The sequence below is a fragment of the Mustela putorius genome, unplaced genomic scaffold, assembly GCF_011764305.1.
Source record: "Mustela putorius furo isolate JIRA1106 unplaced genomic scaffold, ASM1176430v1.1 tig00000129_pilon_pilon_pilon, whole genome shotgun sequence".
NCBI classification, from domain to species: domain Eukaryota; kingdom Metazoa; phylum Chordata; class Mammalia; order Carnivora; family Mustelidae; genus Mustela; species Mustela putorius.
Window position 1 is genome coordinate 9,514,788 of NW_025421290.1, and position 12,585 is coordinate 9,527,372.

General features: G+C 37.5%; 1 protein-coding gene across 2 annotated transcripts in view; it reads right to left on the reverse strand.

The window, feature by feature from the left end:
* The window catches only part of WDHD1 (WD repeat and HMG-box DNA binding protein 1), a 65,967-nt gene that overhangs the window by 12,331 nt on the left and 41,051 nt on the right, over nt 1-12,585 (reverse strand). For both annotated transcript variants that reach the window (XM_045069677.1, XM_045069688.1), the window contains 4 exons: nt 10,716-10,853; nt 9,063-9,219; nt 2,665-2,779; nt 1,670-1,801 (listed from right to left, as the gene is read on the reverse strand). In XM_045069677.1, the coding sequence (XP_044925612.1) occupies nt 1,670-1,801; nt 2,665-2,779; nt 9,063-9,219; nt 10,716-10,853 (542 nt within the window). The remainder of the gene's footprint in view (nt 1-1,669; nt 1,802-2,664; nt 2,780-9,062; nt 9,220-10,715; nt 10,854-12,585) is intronic.

A 12,585-nucleotide genomic window follows, 5' to 3' on the forward strand; every position in this document is an offset into this window, starting at 1 on the left:
CTTCACAGACTACTAAGGGTTTCCTAATTCATAGGGTAGAAGGATTATTTTGTTACTTAGACATCCCACATCTCATGCCTCAGCACAGAGGTTTAGACAATCACCTGCATGTCCTTTTCAAGGTTCCTACTATCACTCATCTATAAACAGTACTTCTTAATCAGGGTAGTACTCTGCCTCAGGTGACATTTGGAAATGAAAAGTAGGATTCTCATAGTAATGAGGCTGAAGTTCCAGCATTTGCCAGGGGGACAGGAATGCTAAAGAACTGACCAGTCCTTAAGCTACTGATATACTCTGTTCAGAAACACTGTTCCAGAGGAAATGCTCCTCCAATGCTACATGGTAAATAACCAAACGGATATTCTTACCTGTGCTGTGGGAAATAAGAAGGTTACTAGCTCCGACACCACAAATGACATTTTTATAAAAGGAACAAAACTTACTCTACAATAAGCTAATTAAATTTCTTTAATACTGGGAGGCACTCAGTTGGCTAAGTGACTGCCTCTGGTTCAGGTCATGATCAGAGTTCCAGGATTAAGTCTCACATTGGGCTCCCTGCTCAGCAGGGAGTCTGCTTCTCCCTCTGAACCCCCCCCCCCCCGTCACACTCTCTCATTCTCTCTCTCTCTCAAATAAATAAGTAAATAAAATCTTTAGAAAAAAATTTCTTTAATACTATACTCAAGACAGTGTCACATAGTGGTGACAACAGTGAATACTACTGTTGGGCTGGCAGGAAGGGCTACTAAAGATGGCGAAAGTTCCCGCCACAAGACCTGAGCTCAGACAGGAGAACAAAGGCCCAAGCAGGAATCTGAGACCCCCGCCCCGGGCTCCCATGGACCAATGGGATCCCGATGAGCAGGCGGGATATCCAAATAAGGGAAACTTCCAAAAGACCCCTGAGCTTCCTCCGAGACCCCTTAAAAGCCCCCTCCTCCCTGCTTGGGTGCGACTTCCGCCATTCTGAGTGGCGGAACCTCACCCGAGGGTGCCCACCTCCTCCCGGTGCAACTTTCCTGGCTCCCCTTCTCCTGAGCCCTGAAACTTCGACGGAGAGCGTTTTTAATAAATCTTGCCTTGCACCCACTTTGCCTGGTGTTGTGTTTATCTCGCCAGAAAAAACTTTACAACTACCTTTTTCCAACAACATGATGGCTCTAGAGAGTATAAGGCTAAGTGAAATGAGTCACAGAAAGATAAATACCATATGATTTCACTCATATGTATAATTTAAGAAATAAAACAAACATAGAAAAAAGGACAAACAAAAAAACTAGACTCTTAACTATAGAGAACTGGTGGTTACCATAGGAGACATCGGTAGGGAGATGGATGAAATAGGAGGAGGAGGTTAAAAGTACACATATCTGCTCATGATCTTAATTACAAGGTAATGTCTAAAATATTTTACTTATTTTTAAAAATATTTTAACTGCAACATCAACTGGAAAATAATTGAGTAATGTATAGAATTGTTAAATCACTGTATTGTACACCTGAAATTAACATAACACTATAAATGATACTAGAATTAAAATTTTAAAAATTTTAAAAAAAGTTTCTGAGGTTGTGGAACTTGGTGCTAATTCACATACTTTTAAGAAATCCAATCTATAGAAAAGTGCAACTTTAATTTTTCCAGCATATTTATTATACTCACCGCAAGCATTTTCATTAAAAGCTCCTGTTGTTCTTTTATTGCTTGATTTTTAGTGCTTTCTTCATACTCATAACCATTTTTAGCTAAATAATCAAGGTAATTGTGAAACATGATGGAACGCCAAAATTGTTCCTACAAAAGTGAAAAAAACAGCTTAGAGAAAACTACCAGCTTAATACCAGGCAAGTATTAAATATCTATCTTGGGGCACCTGGGTGGCTCAGTGGGTTAAACCGCTGCCTTTGGCTCAGGTCATGGTCTCAGGGTCCTGGGATCGAGCCCCACATGGGGCTCTCTGCTCAGCAGGGAGCCTGCTTCCTCCTCTCTCTCTGCCTGCCTCTCTGCCTGTTTGTGATCTCTCTCTGTCAAATAAATAAATAAAATCTTAAAAAAAAAATCTATCTTAAGATAACGGATTCTGAATTAAAATAATTTTTTAAATACTTTTTCTATAGTTTATTTTGTAATTCAAATTTTAACATGATACCAAACCTTAACTTCATCCTTTGTACTTAAAAAAAAAAAAAAAAAGGAAATATAACATTTTAAACAGTATCTTAGCTATCATTAATGCTCAGAGAAGGTGGTACTACTTTTTAAGAGGCTGGTTTACTTCCTATTTAAAGTAACTAATTACAAGATTTCAAATGACTTTTGATGGTACAGGGCTATGCCTAGAGTGAAGCAAGCCTGGTCTAAGACCCAATATTTATGGAGGTCTACCCTCTCAGGCACTCACCCAACTCTGAGAGTGAGTGAGAGCCTTTACCCTGATGTTCATGCCCATTTCCCTCACAGACAAAATCCCTGGACGCAGAGACGGCAATCAGGTACCCTTGTGATCATAAGCAGTCACCCTCCCACCCTGTTACCACTATTTATTTAATCATAAAGTAATGAGTATTCAACACTGTTTATCAGGGAAATTTTTAAATGTCTGCATCACAGGCAGTGTATTATCAAATTCAGAGTGTCAAGGTAAGATTTCGACATACCTCCATTTGTCCTTTCTCTGTTGCAATCTGACAATAAGGAAGCTTAAAGGATAGTATAGCTACAGCAGGTCGTGGAAGGGTGGGAGGAAACCGAGAACCTTTGCAAGGAATGCACCTGTCAATAAAAAAAAAAAGTGTCACTACAAAAACTCCCTTCCCAAATCATAAAAACTGTTAAAATATAATATTTCCAAAATTCAATAACTTGGAATAATATTATTCCAATAGCTAGCTTAATAATATACAACAAATTACTCTTTTTTTAACTTCACACTTGATTAGGGTTTCTTTTGTTTTTTTTTTTTTTTAAAGATTTTGTTTATATATTTGAGAGAGAGATCACAAGTAGGATGAGAGTCAAGCAGAGAGAGGGGGAAGCATGCTCCCCGCCGAGCAGAAAGCCCCATGTGGGGCTCGATCCCAGGACGCTGAGATCATGACCTGAGCCAAAGGCAGAGGCCTAACCCACTGAGCCACCCAGGCACCCCACATACCTGATTAGGTTTAAAAACTATCCCTCCCCATGCATTTTAAGAATTTCAACAACCCCTCCTCACATCAGTTTTTCCGTCGGAAACTGTCCACTTTTAAAATATGGCAGCTCGGGGCACCTGAGTGGCTCAGTGGGTTAAGCCTCTGCCTTCGGCTCAGGTCATGATCTCAATGTCCTGGGATCGAGCCCCACATCTGGGCTGTCTGCTCAGGAGGGAGCCTGCTTCCCTCTCTCTCTCTCTGCCTCCCTCTCTGCCTACTTGTGATCTCTCTCTCTGTGTCAAATAAATAAAATCTTTAAAAAATAGAATAAAATAAAATACAGCAGCTATGCCATAAATAGTTTTCAAGGGATCCATGTTATAAAACAGATCACCCAAGATGAAATACTGATGAAGCATTTCCTTTTATTTATCAGTTTGGGAATACTTGGTACTGCTGGTAGAAAGTGTCAAATAAGAGAAAAAGACAGTGATATGTCCAATAGAGATAAGTATCTACTACTAGATATTGGTAAAGTGAAGCAGAAAATCCAGTATATACCTGGTTATAATATATACCTGCTCTGCTAAATCAGTGGTTGCCTTATGAGATAATAAATAGCTCAGTGGTGAGAGCTTTGTCTAAACCTTTTCTGATTAGGATATGAAAGTATTTAAAGATGCCCATCGGTATGAATAGTAATGCAATTCATTAATTAAAAAGCATTCATTAATCACAGAGTGACATACGCATGTAGAATACCCTTTCAACTTATGTACTCCAAATTATTTATAAGAAAACCACTGGAAAACCTTGCTCACACACGAAGTACCTTGGGTGAATTTTTTATTTTCTCTAGTCATTTAAAAATACAGTACAATGTTCAATGCCTATTAATAACCACACATTTAATTTATAGTACAGCCTTTTAGTCATGGCTTAAAGTCATGACTTTCTTAAAGGGAAATACTAAGTAGAAATCAGATCCTCAGGTGTAAATTTTTTTCATAAATGTCTTCTAGTATTATCAAATGCCCACTAGAATAGTTAAAAATTAAATAAGTGGCAATACTCAGCAATCTTTTAAACTAGAGAGGCCCCCCTTCCTAATAAGATTTGAATACACTTTCTTCTTTTTGTGACCCTACAATAAAAAATACAAACATGTTTTTAGCGTTCCAATACTTTTGAACATATAATCTCATTTCTTCTTCTTCCTCTCCTTTTATGATTTCATATAAATCAGTGGCTATCACCATAACAGGTGGTAGTTTGAATACCTGAAAAAAATCTCTTGTAGCAATTCTGTCATTCACAGAAGCTAGTGGTTTATTAGTCATGCAAAATGAAAAAGCATATGTGCATTCGGAAAGGAACAAGTCTAATGATACATATATATGTATATTAACATAATCAGAAGGAACATTGGGAATAATCTTAATTGCCTTAACTTTTATTTTTTTCTATAAGAAGACTTATATTCTCTTGTTTAAAAAAATTTTATACCTCAAATACTCTATTGACTTATCACAGTAAGCAATTATCACAAAGAAAAATTAGGACTTTATTAATGGTTTTTTAAAGCTACATTTATATCAAAGCAGGGAATTAGTAACCTGCTTTGATATAAATAAAATTTCTTATACTTTTAGCTTTAAAGACTTGAAGTAAAAAGACCTGTTCTCCATTAAATACCCCTTTCATTAAAGAAGAGGAAGAACAAACTCATTTGACTGCTAATTTGGTGGGTTTCGCCTATAATGAATAAGCCTCCAGGAAATTGCGTGGCTAAACCATCTGGAGGAAAAAATGCAAAAAATAAACTATGGTTTACTAAGAAAACAAAATTACTTCAATTCCTTTTCAAATAGATAATAAAACTTGTTCTCTTATTAAGGGAAGAATCGAAAAAATATTAGACTAGTGAAAACTGGGGCCAATGTCCAGACTAAGCTTTCCCCGGGTAACAAGTTTTGCTTTGTGTTCTGGGTTGCACGGAGGAGACTTTGTTCACAATTTGTTTAGAGCACGTACTCAGGAGTAGATAATGATTTTAGCAGCCAACTCTTCCAGGCCTTTACATAGTGCAGCACATATAGTCAGTACTGTAACAAATGCTTGTTAAAACTCAAAACAAGAATTCGTTTGCAAGCATGCTTAAAACTCTTAAGAGCTTTTAAAAGTTAAAGAGAAAAGGAAGGAAGGCTAATGTTAGTAGAGAGCAAACTGGACTGTAGCATGCAAAATTAGGAAACTCAGTTATATATTAACCAGTAGTGATTATGAAAAAAAAATCTTCAGTGGAAACAATAAAGATAGTTTTTGCTAAACTGAAGTGTCATTCGAATGGAGATAGGAGTGATAACTTCTACAGATTAGTAATTACTCATATTCATGATTAAAGGCAGGTATTTCATATGGAATCAAATGACAAGTTTTAAATTCCTTTATTTATATCCCTAGGAGTTGGAACAGTTAAGTCATACACTAACTCTGTTTAACTGTTTGAGAAAATGCCAAACTGAACCGAGTTTCTATCCCCACCTAGCGCTGTTTAGGGTTCCGCATGCTCAATAGCACTAATTATTGTCCATCTTTCAGATAATAACCATCCTGGTGGGTATGAAGTGGTATCTCTGTGATTTTGATTTGCATAATGATGCTTAATAACTAATGAATACCTTTTCATGCATTATAGGCCGTGCGTGTTTTCTTTCGAGAAATGTCAGTTCAAATACTCTGCCTAGTTTTTAATTGAGTTACCTTTTCTTAGGTTACAAGAGTTCTTTATATATTCTGATACACATCCCTTTTAAATCTACATTGTACTCTAGTATGCACTTGTACCTAACATTATTACCTATTCTACTAATAGAAATTTAGGGTTCCAATCTTTTGCTAATATTAACAATCCTACAAGGCAGGGTATCTTTTGCACGTGTCATTTCCACATGTGCTAGCAGCACTATTTCCTAAACTTTAATGCACACACAAATCACCTGAGGATCTTGTTAAAATGCAAGTTCTGATTCAGTAAGTCTGAAGTGATGCCTGAGATCTGGTGTTTCTTTTCTTTGAAAGATTTTATTTATTTATTTGAGAGAAAGTGCATGCATATGCGTGCAAGAAAGAGAGCATGAGGGGCAGGGAGGCCGACATGTGGCTCCATCCCAAGACCCTGGGATCATGATCTGAGGGGAAAGCAGATGCTTAACTGAATGAGCCACCTCGGTGTCCTGAGATCTGGCATTTCTAATAAGCTCCCTGGTGATGCTGATGCTGATGGTCCATGGATCACACTTTAAACAGCAAGTACTAGTACATCTGCAGAAAAAATCCTAAGGCAGATAAAAAAGCACATGCATTTCTAATTCTGGTAGTTCTTGACAAACTGCCTTCCATAGGGATTATAACCAATTATACTCCTATCAGCAATTATAAGCTTGATTATTTCCCCCCAGTCTCACCAACTAAGAGCGTTATCATTTTCAGATTCTCCTTACTCGATAAGTAAAAAGAGTGTTTTTATAAGTTTTGATTCATATTTTTCTTATTTTGATATCAATCATCTTTTCACATATCCAAGAGCCATTTTTATTTTCTTTTCTAATTAGTGCCTTTCTAGAAATAGTCTCTACTTACAACTTCTGTAATATGATGTTCTTCAAGTGATTTTTCTCTTATTTGCTTAGCCAATATTCATTTTCCTCATTCAAAAGCTCCATCTCCCAATACCTGACCTCTAAAGGCTGGAATTTCTAAGGGGTGGATTCTGTGACCTTTTTGTTTCTTTCTTCTAAGTGATCTCGTTTATTACTATTACTTTATTTTTTTTAAGTGTTTTATTTATTTTTGAGAGAGAGAGAACATGTGAGTGTGGGGTGGGGGGCAGAGAGAGAAGCAGGCTCCCCACTGAGCAGGGAACCCAATGTGGGGCTCAATCCCAGGACCTGGAGATCACGACCCGAGCCAAAGGCAGTCACTTCACTGACTGAGACACCCAGGTGCCCCTTGTTTATTACCATGAATACTTTACTTACTATGAAGTATATACTTACTATGAAAGTATAAAACTTTAAATACCTTCTATATTCTGGTGATTCCCAAATTTATATCTTACAGTCATGTATTATAATACCTTCTTGATATCACCACTTAGATATTTTGCAGGCATTTCAACAATATACCCAAGAGCGAATTTGTTTTCACCTCTCATTTCTATAAATGGTATGTCTATACATCTAGTTGCTTTAATTGGAGACATGGGTGTCACTATTGAGTCTTCTCTCTCACCCCCAACATGCCATCTATCAGAAAATCCTACTTGTTTCTATCTCAAATCTAGTTTCCTTAATTTCTACTGCCGCCACCCTAGTTCCAGCTACACTAGTAGCTCTGCTGGATGACTGCAAAATCTTCCTCAATGTCTCTCAAAGGAGGCACTGATAGCACTTGGGAAGGAAGGACGATCTGTAGTTCAGTAGGACCATCCTGCACATTCTAAGATGTTCAACAGCCCTGGCCACAGCTCTCTAGATGCCAGGTAACTCCTGATCATTGTGATGGCTAAAAATATGATACTATGTCTCCAAACACTCTCAGAAAGCAGAATAAATTCCCCGACTGAAAACTGGGCTCCCTAATTTCAGTCTTACCTCTGCCAAGACATTTAGCACATGTATTTTTCTTTTTATAGTATAAATCAGATTACATCATTCCCCAGATAAAACTGTAGAATGGCTTCATGATACAATTTCAAATGAAATATTAACTTCTCTATATGGTCTATAATGCAGCCTATATCTAACTTTCCGATATCAGCATGGACTTATGCTTCCCATCAACCCTCAACTTCTTGTATGCTAGCCATTTTTGCATTCTTTCAATTCTTTAAATACACCTAGCTCTTTCTGACCTGAGGACTTTTATACATGCTGTCTATTCTGCATGGATCATTTTTTACTTCACTTTTGCCTCACAGACTCCTTGGTCTTGGGTCTCATTTTAATTCTATCTCTTTTTTATCAAGAGTCCTATGTGATCGTGCTACCTAGAATGTGCCCTTCTGTTATGCTCCATCGTGGGTCTGCTCAGATTAATTTGTGGCATTTATCCCAAGTAGTAATTAACATTTACTTATTTCTGTTATCTGTCTCCCCAGTCTATAAGTTCCATGAAAGCAAAGAACTCTTTGTTCACCAAGTACCGATATAATGTCACTGCCAGTTGCTTAGACCAAGAAGATATCAAGTGTCAAAGAAAGAAGAAAATATTTAATATTGAATAGAGACTAAATGGATTGAGAGTTGTACACCTGCAGTCAGCTACTAAATTTCTATTAGCCCTCTCTCTGGTTACAATTACTGAGCCCTTTAAAACTCTCAGGGGCGCCTGGGTGGCTCAGTGGGTTAAGCTGCTGCCTTCGGCTCAGGTCATGATCTGAGTCCTGGGATCGAGTCCCACATCGGGCTCTCTGCTCAGCGGGGAGCCTGCTTCCTCCTCTCTCTCTGCCTGCCTCTCTGCCTAACTTGTGATCTCTCTCTCTGTCAAATAAATAAATAAATAAATCTTTGAAAAAAAAAAAAAAACTCTCAAAAAGCCACTGAATTATTCAATTCTAAATCACAGTTTAAAATAAAAGGCTGTAATAAAAGATGAAATGCCACATTTAGCTCTCCCTTCCCTGTCTGGCTGAAATAATACTAAAGTCTCACCATTAAATTTAACTTCTATTTTGGTCAGTAAGTTCTAAGTCAAGCAATCAGTTGAAAACTTCAAAATGAATTTCTAAGCTAGTAAATACGGAAAGCAAATATATGAACTAAGGTGAAGGACAAAAAAAAATTGTAAATACTTTAAAGTGTATAAAATAAAAAATTTCACAGTACTTTTTAGAAACAACCAAGCACTTTCTAATAGCCTACCTGAGTTGCTGGGGATTTTCATGGATACCAACCACCCAGTAGTGATCAGATTTTCCTTTGCAGTGTTCTCTTGTGTTACATATTGGAGTCCATGTGTTACCAAGCCCTCTGTTAAGCATTCGAACAACACCTTCTGAATCCACATAACAGGGAGTACCTACACAGCAATTGAAAAAGGAATCATTTGGAGAAATAGCTACATATTTGTGAAATAAATCCTATATCAAAAATATATACCAATGATTCAAATGTCAGTTCTAAAGCAAAAAGGTGAATAATTAAAGATCATTTCCCACAAAACTTCATTAACCACACAGAGTAAGACCTAACTGAATAAAAGAAAAAAAATTGCATGACTAAAATTTACCCAAGGGAAAAGCTGACAGTTTCAGTGAGAACTATGCCACCTAGTGGAATATAGCAGTATTTTTAAAAGCCAATTTCAGTTAAAAAAAAAAAAAAAAAGAGTTAAACCTGAATCTGAAGTTTCGCTAGTTAAGAGAGACTTGGAAAAATGACCAGAACCTGACGCACAGTGATGATATAGAGAAATTTGTGTTTAGTACTCTTCTTCTTCTTGCTTTCTTGGCCTTGTCACTGTTGTATTCCTCAACTTCTACCTAAGCAATTCTTAACCTGAAAACAAGTCAGCATCTCTGTTTCCCACTTACTCTGTTCTCATGTCAGGAAGTACACAGCATATTTGCTAATTACCCCTTTCATTATCTGTGACTTCATACACCTCTCACACTGCAAACAGGATGTTCCTCAAGTCTAGATCTAACTGGTAGGGGGAAAAAAACAAAGCTATATGAATGGAAGTTATTAATGGTCACATTAGAACATAAATAACTAATAAGGGGCACCTGGGTGATCAGTGGGTTAAAGCTTCTGCCTTCGGCTCCAGTCATGATCCCAGCATCCTGGGATCGAGCCCCACGTTGGGCTCTCTGCTCAGCAGGGAGCCTGCTTCCCTCTCTCTCTCTGCCTGCCTCTCTGCCTACTTGTGATCTCTCTCTCTCTCTCTCTCTGTCATATAAATGAATAATAAAATCTTAAAAAAAAAACTGCTAAAAAAAAGGAAAGGGGAAAAAGTGAAGCTAATTTGAATAATATATTTTATTAAATCCAATATATCCAAAATATTATCATTTTAACATGTAATTAATATGAAAGAATTACTAAGATTCTTCTTTTTTTGTACTAAACTTTCAAAGTTTGGAGTATTTCATACTTACCACCATCTCAATCTGGATTAGCCACATTTCAAGTGCTCAATAGCCAGCCATACATGGCTACTGCAGTAGACAGTGCAGCTATTGAAATTTCCTATTTTTTTTGCATAGAATCTCCTGGAAAAGCCACAACTTGACTACTGACTTGTATCTCCTCGTTATCTAAAACAAACTTCTGGAGAAATGTATTTCTATCTTTGTATGTTTTCTAAACCGAATTCACATGAACATCAGATCTTATACATAAAAGAATGGCTATCTTGCCTAACAATTCCAGTTTCCCCACTGCCAACATAGTAGAGAAATTTACACATAGAATATAGATAATTCACCTTAAGAAAAATAATTAGGAATAAAACAATGGAACAATCTCTACTTGAAAAAATGTCTTTAATATAAATAAGTTAATTTATCTTGCCTTCAGCTGAAAATCCAACCCACACTAGGTAGGATTTCCTCGTAAGAGGAAGAGGATCACCATGTAAAATTTGTTTTTTCTTTTTCCCCAGCTCTAGCAGTTGAACTCCAAGGCACTGATCACCATCAAATCCTGCACCTAGTGAGAATATATAAATAGAAATCAGATTTCAAAGACTATTTAGCTATAATGCAGTCTAGAGTACCTTCTGTGAACTGAACTGATTTTGTGATAAACTCTATATTAACTAGCACTACTTTTTATGGATAACCCTCCTGACTGAGGTACCATTCTGGTATAAAGCAGAATACTATGTTACAGGGACTATTTATACAAAGTGGTATTAAGCGGTAATTCACTCACCCAAGAAATATTTACAACGAGCTTACTATGTGCGAGGTACTAAGGCTACAATAGTAAAGAAGACATATCCTCAGGAAATTTATATTCAGGTAGAAGACTAATTTTGGGAAAAAAAATGTTAAGTGTTAACAGAGAATTAAAATAATAATGTGATACAGAGTGTCAGACTGAGTGATTACTTTAGACTGGACAGTCTAAAGGTAGCCTGTGTGAGAAAGTAAAATTTAGCTGAGATATAAATTGCAAGTTAGTTAGGGGAAAGAGCTGTAATACAGTAAACAGAAGGAACAGCTAACAAAAAGATCCTAAGATGGGAACAAGCTTGGTAAATTTGAAAAACACAAAGAAGCTAGTATGGCGAGAATGAACGATGAGAAAAAGTGGCAAGAGATGTGGTTGAAGAGGCAGGCAAAGGTCAGATCATGTAGGACCTTGCTAGCTGTGATTAAAGGTTTGATTTTTATTCTAAAGCAATGGGAAGTCATCAGAGGAATTTGAGCAGAAGAGGGACATGTTCTGATTTATGTTTTTAAAAGATCACTCAGGTTGTTATATGGAGAATGGACAATGGAAGGCAAGGGTTGAAGCTAACAAGCCAGGTACAGGACTACTAGTCCAGGAGAAGAGGGGTTTTAGTGGAGGAGATGAAAAGACGGTTTGGAATGTTTTACTTGATAGAACTGACATGGTGATATGACTTCACTGATAGGGTTGACGTGGGGGCGGTGAGGGCAAGAGAAGAATTCATGATTCATTTCTGACTTGACTGGCTGGGTTAAGAGTATGCCATTTACGCAGATGGGGAAAACTAAGTAAAAGGCAAGGCGGAAGGTAAAAAACAAAAACGCAAAAGTTTTATTATGACCAAATTTGAAATGAGTATCAAAATTGTACAAAGAGATTGCAAGTGGCCACTGGATATATAAGTCTATAGATACAAGGAGAGGGTAGGGCTGGTGATACTAATTTATAGGTCATGGACACACAGATCTATATAAAGCCACAGGCCCTGGGGTACCTGGATGGCTCAATTGGTTGAGTGTCTGCCTTTGGCTCGGGTGGTCCTGGGATCGAGCCCCACTTTGGGCTCCCTGCTCAGTGGGGAGCCTTGTACTCCCTCTCCCTCTGTCTACCACTCTGCCTACTTGTGCTCTCTCTCTTAAATGAATAAAAAAATCTTAAAAAATAAAATAATAAAGCCACAAGCCTTAAGGAGATATCCCAGGGTAGTTACTCAAGCTGTACTTTTGAGCTATGAGTCAAGAAATGAATTTAAAGTTGCAAATAGTATTTAAAGAAAATTGAAATCAGGGGTGCCTGCACGGCTAAGTTGGTTAAGCATCTGCCTTTGGCTCAGGTCATGATCCCACCGTCCTGGGATCTAGCCCCACACTGGGCTTCTTGCTCAGCAGGGAGCCTGCTTCTCTCCCTCTGCCTGCTGCTCCCGCTGCTTGTGCTCTTTCTCTCTGTCAAATAAATAAGATCTTTAAAGAAAATGAAATCAAGG